This window comes from Ochlerotatus camptorhynchus, unplaced genomic scaffold (assembly GCF_037179485.1).
Source record: "Ochlerotatus camptorhynchus isolate MF236.1 unplaced genomic scaffold, CSIRO-AGI_Acam_v1.1 ptg000193l, whole genome shotgun sequence".
NCBI lineage: Eukaryota > Metazoa > Arthropoda > Insecta > Diptera > Culicidae > Ochlerotatus > Ochlerotatus camptorhynchus.
Window position 1 is genome coordinate 5346635 of NW_027040683.1, and position 12506 is coordinate 5359140.

General features: G+C 41.8%; 1 protein-coding gene across 1 annotated transcript in view; it reads right to left on the reverse strand.

Moving 5' to 3' along the window:
- Positions 1-4555: 4555 nt before the first annotated feature.
- cic (Putative transcription factor capicua) overlaps positions 4556-12506 on the reverse strand; it is a 209314-nt gene continuing 201363 nt past the window's right edge. Inside the window, exons 18-19 of the mRNA XM_065223587.1 lie at positions 6443-6554; positions 4556-6382 (exon numbers count right to left, since the gene is read on the reverse strand). Coding sequence (XP_065079659.1) covers positions 6484-6554 — 71 coding nt within the window. The 3' untranslated portion in view covers positions 4556-6382; positions 6443-6483. The remainder of the gene's footprint in view (positions 6383-6442; positions 6555-12506) is intronic.

Genomic DNA, 12506 nt, shown 5'->3' on the forward strand with positions numbered 1-12506 from the left:
TTGCAAATCAGATGCAAATTTAATGTGGCCGACGATATCTATGGAAGTGCTGTCGAAATTCCCTGGGACCTCCAATGGCAACGATTTGACTTCCCTCCAAATCGTGTGAAACTCGAACATGAAAACTCTATAGAACCCCCGTAGAACCTCGCTGGCAGCAACTAAAATATCCACTGAAACCTCTTCTGTCGCGGGAAAAATCTGTTGAAATTTCCTGGAACTTTTGTACTATCATCACAAATCTCCTTAGAACGTTCTCCGAAGTCACAGTCGTTCCTGAGCGAAAAAAAATCGGAGGGGTTTTTTTCAGCGCAGGAGTCTACTTTGGTCCAAAATACGCAATAATACCAACAATCAATACGAAACTAATGATTTTAAATTGGCTCACTACTTGACTAGCCTATTGGTCCCAAGCAAACGATTAACGTATCCCATTCTAGTCAAAATTCTAGTACTACGTAATGTTTGTTTTGATTCGCTATGAAAGTTTGACAGATAAAATGAGGGGTTATTGGTTTTTCCTTTGTTTCGAGGGGTGAATCGATTAGCTTGGGACCGAAGAGAGTACCAGAGCTGAGCCAAAAAGTTGAGCACGTTATTTCGGGACCTTCTAGTCTTAGAGTTACCTCTATGATAATACTGTTATTTTTAATTGTTTGAGTCGTTTCGAATCACGTTTGGACGATAACAATACTTCTATCTATTTCAACGAACCACAATGATAAAAAAGTGGTTCGATTTGACAGCTCGAAAGTGGTTCCGTCTTCGCACCACTCAGGTTTTTACATACCTATTTTGATTTTTGGACCACCCTAATGAAGAATAATTGGACTACCCTAGTGAATTATTTCGTATTAGATCCTAAATGGTGGTTTAATTCGATATATAAGCAGGTTGGAGACAATTGGGAACAGTTTTAGAAGCTGACTCATCAATCTTCTATATTCCATATAGAAATCATGAAAAAAATCCCAGAAGTCCCAGAAAGTCGATTTTTGAAAAAAAAATTTTTCGAGATAACAAAAAATCTCGACGTTTCATGCATTTTTAAGACATTTGGCATCAAATTTTTTATTTTTGATTTCCGAAATGTCATGTAACCCCTCCCCCCCCCTCCCCCCTTGGGAGATTTTCGAGAGTGAAAAAAGTCAAACTTTGACGCGTTTGCGCCATCCCTAAATCATGTCCGATTGAGCTAAAATTTGGCATAGGGTCCTTTTTCGAGGCAATAAACATTTTGTATATGGTTTGTTAGCGAAATTTGATGGTCAAATTTTTCCCATACATTCATTGGCAGTCTAATGTCCACTGTGAGACATTTTCCTTTTTTTCTATATGAACATAGAATTTTTCGTTGTTTAATCATAAACGAATGAACAAATCGTATTTATGTGAGTAATTGCCATGTATACCGGATATTCTAGGTTCTCCAAATCGTCCTGGAGTTCAGTTGATTTGTTCTATCAACCAAGACTGCAATAATGTCTATAGTATCGAAATATGTCCAAACAGATTTAAAGTGTCTATGTGGATCAAGCATGATCTATTTCCGAGTAATCCAGATGTTCAAGGTTCTTCAAATCGTCCTGGAGTTCAAATAATTTGATCTACTAGATCAACCCATATTGGGACAATGTCTTTAGTATTGAAATATTTCCAGACAGATGCACACATTTTTCGATACTACAGATATTATTGCAGTCTTGGTTGATCTAGTAGAACAAATCAACTGATGTCCTGGACGATTTGGAAAACCTATAATTTCCGGTATACATAGTAATGAATCGTGCATGATCCACAAAGTCACATATTTACGATTCGATTATGATTTGACTACGAAAAAAATATCATGAAAATGTCCCACCATTGGAATATCAGTGTAAATACACAACCGCGCCGTGACCAACAAGTGTGACTTATGAAATTGGTAATTTCTCGATTATGTGCAGGGTGTTTGGTTTGAATCGGTAAAAAAAGTGATAACACTAGAGCCAAATTAACTACAAAATTTGGGACAGCAAAATACGTCAAAGACGCAAAGGTTAACTTTCAAGAAAATTTGCATTTCAAATGAAAATGCATTATTTTTTTTAAATAATCTAGGCCGGTATTATTCAATAGAATCTCATAGTGTAAGGGTGTTTTATTATGTTCACTAATTACTCAGAATTTATAAAAGAAATAAATAACTGAAGAAGATACAAAGCTATTAAAAAAAAACAAAGGTTACAAACGATACTCCTTTAGCTCAGTCGGCAAAGGTGCAGCTATAAAGCAAGTGCATGCTGGAGGCGACTAAGTTCGATTCCCGTCCGGTCTATTAATTTTTCGGGTTGGAAAATTTCTCTACTTCCTTTGGGCATAGGATGGTACAGGCATAGAAAGCTCTCAAATAAAATGTGAAAGTACTTCAAAGAACACTAAGTTGAGAGCAGGCAAAAATCTAATATGCTATTAGCAATTTGCTTGAAATGCCATGTTAGTAGTATACAAATGGTATTTTTAGGCAATGAAAACAGTTTTTTGTCGCGGATTAGTATTTGAAGTCGCGGATGTCTTTTGAGAAATCGTGGATTTCGCGGATCAAATTTAGAAAATTATGTAACAGCCCTGAACGTGGCTATCATTGATGCCGGTCTTTTGTTCAATTACATCCTGGAAAACATTATGTGTGAATCCTAGATAAAGGGTGATACGGTCAAAATTTGGTCAAGGGAAAACGCGTGTAAATCGGTGAAATCGTTTATTTAAAAAATCAAATTAAATTTCTTTTTCAAGTTCAATTAGTATAAAATTCAGGAAAAATATTCAGTTAGGCTTCCGCTTTTCCAAATCCGAATTGCCGGGCCTTACGCTTGACCCCTGCCATCAGATTTTGTACAGCCACCTTGTCCACCTTCTTCGCCGCAGAAAGCCAGTTTGCCTTGAACTGCTGCTCGCCCTTAGCAGTTTTTTTGGTCTTATTTAGGTTCCGCTTGACAATAGCCCAGTATTTCTCAATTGGGCGGAGCTCTGGCGTGTTGGGAGGGTTCTTGTCCTTGGGAACCACCTGCACGTTGTTGGCGGCGTACCACTCCATGGCCTTTTTACCGTAATGGCAAGATGCCAAATCCGGCCAAAACAGTACGGAACAACCGTGTTTCTTCAGGAAAGGCAGCAGACGTTTATTCAAACACTCTTTCACGTAAATTTCTTGGTTGACAGTCCCGGACGCTATGAAAATGCTGCTTTTCAAGCCACAGGTACAGATGGCTTGCCAAACCAGATATTTCTTTGCGAACTTTGACAGTTTCATGTGCTTGAAAACATCTGCTACCTTTCCCCTTCCTTTTGCCGTATAAAACTCCCGTCCCGGAAGCTGCTTGTAGTCGGCTTTGACGTAGGTTTCGTCGTCCATTACCACGCAGTCAAACTTCGTCAGCATCGTCGTGTACAGCCTCCGGGATCGCGCTTTGGCCGTCGTATTTTGTTTATCATCGCGATTTGGAGTCACTACCTTCTTGTAAGTCGATAGTCCGGCTCGTTTATTGGCTCGATGCACGGTTGTAGACGATACACCCAGCTTATTTGCGGCATCTCGGAGAGAGAGGTCGTCTCAGCGGCTTCCGGTTTTCGATTTCCCCCCGATCCAGACTTCCTGGCTGTCGACAAACGTTCCCCAAACACTTTAATTACATTTGTAACGGTTGATTTGGCAACTTTTAGCGATTTTGCCAACTTTGCGTGCGAGTAGCTCGGATTTTCGCGATGCGCGAGCAAAATTTTGATACGCTGCTCTTCTTGCTTGGACGGCATTTTGACAACTGAAGAGTGAATTCCAAAATCAAAATAGGAGCAACATTCTACACACACACACACCTTCAAAATTGAAAGAAATACGTCAAGTTGATATTGACCAAATTTTGACCGTATCACCCTTTAGAGCAACGATCCATTGTCACAAAAGATTATTGAATACCTCCAGATATGCCGATGTGACGTTTTTTTAGAAACCTCTTCGGATTAGAAGGGACACCATCGGCTATCGTGGGGACACATATATCTGAAATTGTCGCTTGGTGCCCTCACGAATAGATTTCGAATGTTGAACTCCGGTCGCCGGTTTCACCTGAAACCGATATCAACAGAAATCCGAGTACGAAAGTGGTGCCTATATTACAAGGGAATTTCTCAATCTCCAATAACCTGTACAGACCGATTGTCACTGTTTGAACTTTTATGTATTTACTCTTCAGTTTTCCATAGTTTTTTTTTACTCAATATTTGTTTTGCTTACTTTTCACATTCAATTGTTGTTGATTTTTTTCATATGTCCAATTTTTTTTGTTTTTACAATATGTTTTGTTTTTCATCTAAAATTTTTCCTTCAGACCTGCAGCGTGTGTCTGCGTTTGCAGCACAAAATTCGTACAATTGCATTTGTTTTGTTTTGTTTTTTTTTTCTTCTTTCTCTTTCCTGACAATATGGATCCAAATGGAGTTTTCCTGCGTCTACAAGTGCTTGCCAAACGTTTTGTTTTGTTTTCCTTCCAACTGATGTGTTCAAAGTGCTAGATTTCATTTTTGTTTGCATGATCAACTACTACATCCTCAAAGACAACATTCATTTGAAACAAAGGGGTCAATGCTTGGTAATATTTTTCTTGTTTTTTCTTCTTTAATTTTATTTTACTTTAAACTGTATCTCGGCATGTGTTAGTGTTTTTGTGTGATTCGGCCAACTGAACCTCGTTCATTTGTTTTAAATTGTCATTAATGGTTAAGCTTCCTTAGTGTGTGGGTGTGACCTTAGCGATTAGTATTTAATTCTGGGATTTTACTGACTACTGCGTTTGACTTCATTTGTTTATGTGGATGTGTGAGTTTGTTTGATGCCTTTTCTTTTAATCAATGTACGTCGTAAGAGGGCGGTTCGATGGACTAATCTTCTAAAAAATGTGCTTCTCAAAGTGAGTTTTGTCCATTTTTGATTTTGTTGGAAACGGTGTGGCGGGAATGGTTGAAAGTACGGTTTTCGTCAAAGAGAGAGTAGTCGCTTTAGTAGTTAATGACTTTTATGAAAGGTGCCTTTTTTGTTGTTATTCATGGAAGTGCGTGGAAAGTTTGTCGCCTTTCTAGGATGTGTGCGTGATGGGTAACAGGAGTAAAGAGAGAGAGAGACAGAACTAGCAGACAGTGTCCTTTAGTTTTGGCGAAAGAGTTGGGATGAGGATTCTGCGTACGATTGAAGGTTCCAGGTAAAGTAGCACTTGTTGTTGCTCTAAAAAATGGTGTGTTCTAGTTGGATGGGAAATGATCGCTCTAGCTTTACAAAGGGAAGGGAAGGGGGGGGGGGGGCGTATTTTAGTATTTTGTAACGTTTGGTTTTTCCACTACTACAACTCACAGTAAAATTTGTTAATAAATTCTTGTACTTTCTACTACTTTTTTTTTCCTAATTCTAGCTCTTCTTTCAAAGACATTTTGTCATTAATTAACGTTGCAAATAGTATGTACAATTTGTGTTAATATTTAATCATCCTTTCTATAGACAAACTTATGTTTTTTTTTCACCGTTCTGTATATATATGTTTTTTATTTTTTACTGCAACTTACCAACTAAGATCACTAGATGCCATCCCGTGGTCAAGCACGAAATGGATCTGAATAAATTTCACGATACGCTTGTTTAACCTCTAAATTTTTAATTCAAGAGACTGGGATTTTTCATTTTCATTTCACTTCGATTAGGCGACTGGCTGGTCGCGTTCATGTATGCGTGTATGTGTTTGTGTGTGTGTGTGTGAGAGAGAGAACGCGAGCCGACGTATAATATGTGTCTCGGCATGAGCTGATGATGAGAGATAGAGAGAGAGGCTGAGTTCTGCCAGATAACACTAGGGAGTTTTTCTTTTCTTTTTCTTTTAAGGGCATTGTCGGTAAAGCAGAGCGAGGGTGGACCTGCTCCGAGCGATTGTTATGCATGTGTGCATGGGTGTGTGTGTGTGTGTGGTTGGTTGGTTGGCAAGCAGAGCATCTACGACGGTGATGATGGGTACGAAATGATCAAAATTCAAGCGAATTCAATCGGTTGAGGCTTTCTAATTTAACATATTGATCTATTGTTTTTTTAGCTACTGGTTTATGTTTGTGTAGATTTTTATGTTAACGGTTATGTGAAAGTATGTGTGAGTTAGGTTTAATCTGTTTTCCTATTGTTTGTTTATGCTTGTTTTAGAGTTCCGGTATATTGTTTAGGCTATTGAGTAGTGTTTGTAATAGTAATTATTTATTATCTATTGTTTTTTTTTAGTTGGGGCGTGAATTCTGCCGAATGCATTCAGTTTCGCTATGCGTATTGCAAATAATCTAATGCTTCCGAGTGTTAGCGAATTTTGAAATGCTGAAATCGAGTAAAATTGAGCAAACGGAGATATGATTATACGTTTATATTGATCTTTACCTTTTGTAAAAAGTAATGACAAATCGATTATTATGTTGTGGTTATTCCTGTTGCTGCTGCTGTTGCTGTTGAAGATTTTGTAGTATCTGCTGCGTCGGATCGGATTGCGTACCTGCAGGTATGGAAAATATGCGTAGGTCAAATACTAGTATCGTAGAAATACATTATTTTTTCTCTTTTCAGTTTGGCTTACAAAGGCTGCTTCTTTCGTTCTTTGAAACGGATCTTCTCATGAAAGGAAACACTTGGACCTATTAGCTTCGAGTGAGATTCCTCTCTCATTTGAGGGCAGACCCGGAGAACTTTTAAGTCGTGAGTACACTGTGTATTTCATTGAATAAACTACTTTGCCTATTATTCCATATCAGTCCCATATGGAAAAAGTAGGCAGTTGAAGTTACGAAGTGCAATTCCCATGTAAATATTTGAAAAATCATAGTAATTTACTTGATATTTTTATCAAGTTAAAGCCAGTTGCAATGAAGTCTGCATGATTTGTTATATCAGCAAAAAAATATGGCGATTCAAAAAACATAACTGTAACTTGACTTCTGGACGATTGAATTTCAGGATGGGACTGATATGCGATTACTTTGTTTGATGGGACAAACTGACTTGATGTTGTTCTCACATTTTTTCATGATCAAAGTTCGTAGTTTTATCACGTGTTATGGAAGTAGATTCCAATTGACAGTGGATAACATTATTATCTTAAAATTGACGAATATCCATATGGGAGTGATATGCGATTATAGGCAGTACACGGCCAGATCAATTTGAGTTCAGTTTACTTATAATTGCAAAAAATGCAGGAACTCAGTGATGAGTAATTTGCCTCATGTTTTCCCGTGGAAAACCTCAAAAATCTTCCGGAAAATGATGAACAGTTACGAATTTTTTACTCAGTCCAGAAGAAGTAGCAATAGACCGAGAGAATCCAAACTTTACTTTTTTCATATTCGAGATTTTGTCCCTGAAAAAACATGAGGCAAATTTACTCATCGCTGAGTTCCTTCACTTTTGCGATTTATGAGTAAACTAAACTCAAATTTGGGTTGATCTCATTGGCCGTGTACAGGATTAACTTTAACGTTAGGAATGAATGAAGGATTAAAAAACATCTCTGGAGACTTCGAGACAGATCCAGTGCACTTTAACTGGGCTCATTTAAAGTCGAGAAAGGTTTGGAGAACAACAAGGTACAGTGAACTCCCAGGTCTAATCCAGTTAATTTCAACGAGACCTTGAAAGCGATATTGTCATCCTAAAGCCTTAAATTTAAAATCAACAGTGAGCATGCATAATGGCCTAACTGCGATAATCGATTTTCTCTTTAAATTGCTAAGGGAATCCATTTTTCCCTGCACTTTGGTCAGATAGCGTATAGGGCGTCGTTGTGCCAATTTGGTCGTGGCACATTTCGAGTATGAGAGAGTGATTGCAGTTTGCTCAAAAGTTCCTGAGTAAAATGCAAGTGCTTTCGAAGATTACCTGTAGTTGTTACAGTGAAGATATGCACCCATATTCTCGTTTATGTCTGGGCGTGTTTGCCATACAGAAACATTTTTATTTGATTTTGTGTTGTGGATGGGTTTCGGGTGTGGACGGGCATGTGGGTGATAATATTAAGTTTACGTTAGGATAACGTTGAAAAATTGAGCAATGTATCGCTTCAGTTTGAGAAGCACTTCACTTCGCAACCGATGAACCATTCTGACGGCCCACATTACCGTGTGTTGACAGGGTCCAATATTGGACAGTTTGATGTTTATAAAGTACCATCAGTTAAAACTGTATTTTTAACTTTCGCTCTATACATTCTGAGGTGTTTCTTAGAAGATTATCATGTTGGTGTATGCTGATTCAAAGAGTAAATGGTATTAACATTGAGCTGTCCATAGCAACTACCCCCCAAACTCAGCAACACAAAGCCTTTCGGTGAAATGGGCCCCTCAAAACATAGGAAAATCCACTAACCCCTCATTTCTTCTGTCAAACTTTCATAGCTAATCAAAACAAACATTGTGTAGTACTAGAATTTCGACTAGAATGGGGTACGTTAATCGATTTGCTTGGGACCAATAGGCTAGTCAAGTAGTGAGCCAATTTAAAATCGATAGTTTCGTATTGATTGTTGGTAGTACTGCTGCAGCGGCACTAGGTACTACAATCCCGGACCGAAGAAATGACTGGTTTGACGGCGAATGCAAACTGTTAGTAGAGGAGAAGAATGCAACACGGGCCATAATGCTGCAACATCGCACGAGATTGAATGTGGAGCGATACAGACAAAACTCGGTTTTCCGAAGGAAGAAGCGTCAGCAGGAAGACCGAGATCGCGAGGCGATGGAAAATCTGTACCGCGTAAACGACACATGGAAGTTCTACGGGAAGCTAAATAGTTCGCGCAAAGGCTACGTGCCGCAAGCCGATATGTGCAAGGACTTGGACGGTAACCTTCTCACGAACGAGTGTGAGGTGATTCAGAGGTGGAAGCAGTGCTATGACGAGCACCTCAACGGTGAAGCAGCATAAAACGAAGAGGACAGGCTACCGGCCCCTGATCTTCAAGAAGTTGAAGAGGAGATCAGTCGGCTGAAGAACAACAAAGCAACTGGTGTAGATCAACTACCAAGTGAGCTATTAAAATACGGTGGTGAAGCACTGGCTAGAGCGCTGCACTGGGTAATTGCCAAGATTTGGGAGGAGGAGATATTACCGGAGGAGTGGATGGAAGGTGTCGTATGCCCAATCTACAAAAAGGGTGACAAGTTGGATTGCTGCAACTACCGCGCGATCACACTGCTGAGCGCCGCCTACAAGGTACTCTCCCAAATTCTATGCCGCCGCCTGTCACCATTTGCAAGAGAGTTCGTGGGGCAATACCAGGCGGGATTCATGAGTGCCCGCGCTACCACGGACCAAATTTTCGCGATTCGGCAGGTTCTGCAGAAATGCCGCGAATACAACGTGCCCACACATAATTTTTTCATCAATTTCAAATCCGCATACGACACAATCGATAGAGATCAGCTATGGCAGATTATGCACGAGTACGGATTTCCGGATAAACTGACGCGACTGGTCAAGGCTACGATGGATCGAGTGATGTGCGTTGTTCGAGTATCGGGGACACTCTCGAGGCCCTTTGAATCTCGAAGGGGGTTACGGCAAGGTGATGGACTTTCGTGTCTGCTATTCAACATCGCGTTAGAAGGTGTGATCAGAAGAGCTGAGATGGACACGAGTGGCACGATATTCAGGACTTCCAGCTCCTTGGCTTCGCCGATGACATTGACATTATGGCACGGAGCTTTGAGATGATGGCGGAAACGTACATCAGACTGAAGGCTGAAGCTAGGCGGATTGGACTTGCCATCAACGCATCAAAGACAAAATACATGAAAGGAAGAGGTTCTAGGGAAGACAATGTTAGCCTCCCACCCCGAGTTCAGATTGACGGTGACGAAATCGAGGTGGTCGATGAGTTCGTGTATGTGGGCTTACTGGTGACCGCCGAAAATGATACCAGCAGAGAAATTCAAAGACGCATTATGGCAGGGAATCGTGCCTACTTTGGACTCCGGAGGACGCTCCGGTCGAATAAAATTCGCCGCCGCACGAAGTTGACTGTCTACAAGACGCTGATTAGACCGGTGATCCTCTACGGCCACGAGACCTGGACTATGCTCGTGGAGGACCAACGCGCCCTTGGTGTTTTCGAATGGAAGATGTTGCGTACCATCTACGGTGGAGTGCAGATGGATGACGGAACGTGGAGGAGGCGAATGAACCACGAATTGCACCAGCTGCTGGGAGAACCATCCATCGTCCACATTGCAAAAATTGGGCGACTACGGTGGGCTGGGCACGTCGTAAGAATGCCGCACGACGACCCAGTGAAAATGGTTCTAGAAAGCGACCCAACAGGAACACGAAGAAGATGCGTGCAGCGGGCAAGGTGGATCGACCAAGTAGAAGGTGATCTGCGAACCCTTCGCAGACTACGAGGCTGGCGAACTGTAGCCATGGATCGAGTAGAGTGGAGACGACTTCTTCGGACAGCAGAGGACAACAAGGTCTTAGCAACAATCAATACGAAACTAACGATTTTAAATTGGCTCACCTATTGGACCTAAGGACCTGTCCACCATCACCCGTACCGGTTCCCGCTTTGTAGTTTGAGGAGATTTAAACGCTCGCCATGAGGCCTGGCGGAACTATCAGCAGAACCAGAACGGTCGTCTGCTGTTCGACCACTCACAGCATGGGCTGTACTCCGTTTGGGTTTCGAATGAGCCAACATTCATCTCACTGGCGGGCAACTCATCGACGCTAGACCTGTTTCTTACAAATACTGGCTTGTCCAAGCCGGTAGCCTTGAACGAACTCAGCTCCGACCATCAACCGGTGGTGGCTGAACTGGGATACAACGTAGCTCCTGCTCCAAGCCTGCGCAAGGACTACCATCGCGTAAACTGGGCCCAGTTTGGACGCGTGGTAGACAGACACATCATCGACAACCCGCCGCTTGACTCCGTGGAGGACATAGACCGAGCGTTGGAGGGACTTCACCAAGCCATAACCGTGGCTGACGAGGCGTGCGTCCGACGAGTTCCTGTGAGGGGTAAGTTTATTGCCATTGATTCCCACACCCAACTATTGATTCGACTGAGAAATGTTCGTAGACGCCAGTTCCAAAGAACCGGAGATCTAGCGTGGAAACGTGAAATGGCCGATCTAAACAAGGAGATTGCTTCCAGAATGGTCTCACTCCGGAATGAAAGTTTCGGGTGGCTCATCCAGAATCTGGTTGACCGCTCCAGATCATTCTGGAAGGTTGCCAAGGTCCTAAAGACGCACCCCAAACCCATTCCTCCACTCAAAGATGAAAATGATGACGATCGGCTCATAATCACCCCTCAGGAGAAAGCAAATGCGATTGGTGAGCATATTGCCAAATCGCACTTGCTTGGCTTCAACATCCAAAGTCCGCTCGAAGTTCAGGTTGAGCAATGCGTACTCAACCTTGATTCCTCCCCTTGTGCCATCCCTCCGGAGGATAGAATCACAGTGGAACAGATTTGCTCAACGCTGAAATGCACCAAAAACATGAAGGCCCCCGGGTTTGATGGAATATTCAACCTAGTATTGAAAAATCTCAGCATGAAGGTTCACTCTCTGCTGGCTGCTGTCTTCAACAGATGCTTGGAACTGCACTACTTTCCAAGTATCTGGAAGACAGCGAAAATCATACCTATCCGCAAACCCGGGAAGGATCCAACGCTAGCTTCAAGCTACAGACCAATCAGCCTCCTTTCAGCGCTGAGCAAATTGTTCGAGAAACTTATTCTCAATCGTTTGCTCAAGTTTGTCGAGGAACACAACATTCTCCTACCGGAACAGTTCGGGTTCAGGAAGGGGCACTCCACAAATCATCAGCTAGTACGGGTGATGAATAACATCCGAAGTAACAAGGCTGTATCCAAGTCTACAGCCATGGCATTGTTAGACGTTGTATACAAGCTTTGTAACTTCAACTTTCCTTTGCATCTTGTTAAAATCACCCGTAACTACCTTCAGCAAAGGTCGTTCAGGGTATCGTTGAATGGTTGCAATTCAAGCATATTTTCCATCCCAGCAGGTGTTCCGCAAGGAAGTCTGTTGGGCCCTTTGCTATACAGCATCTACACTTGCGACATTCCTCCCTTGGATAACGGTTGCGTGTTATTTCTGTTCGCAGATCATACTGCTATAAGGGAAGGATGCCTCGTGAAATAACAAACAAGCTTCAACGATGCCTTGACGCCTTTGCTGATTATGCCACCACGTGGAAAATCAAAATCAATGCTTCCAAAACCCAAACAATAATGTTCCTCCATCGGCAATCTCCCAAACTAAAACCGGCTCCCTCTTGTACTGTAATCATGGATGGCACAAGGGTTGAGTGGTCCGCCGAAGTAACCTATCTCGGGATGTTGTTTGACGAAAAGCTCCTATTGCGCTAGCATGTGGAGAAAACCGTAATCAAGTGTTCCACCTTGGTTAGGTGTCTGTATCCGCT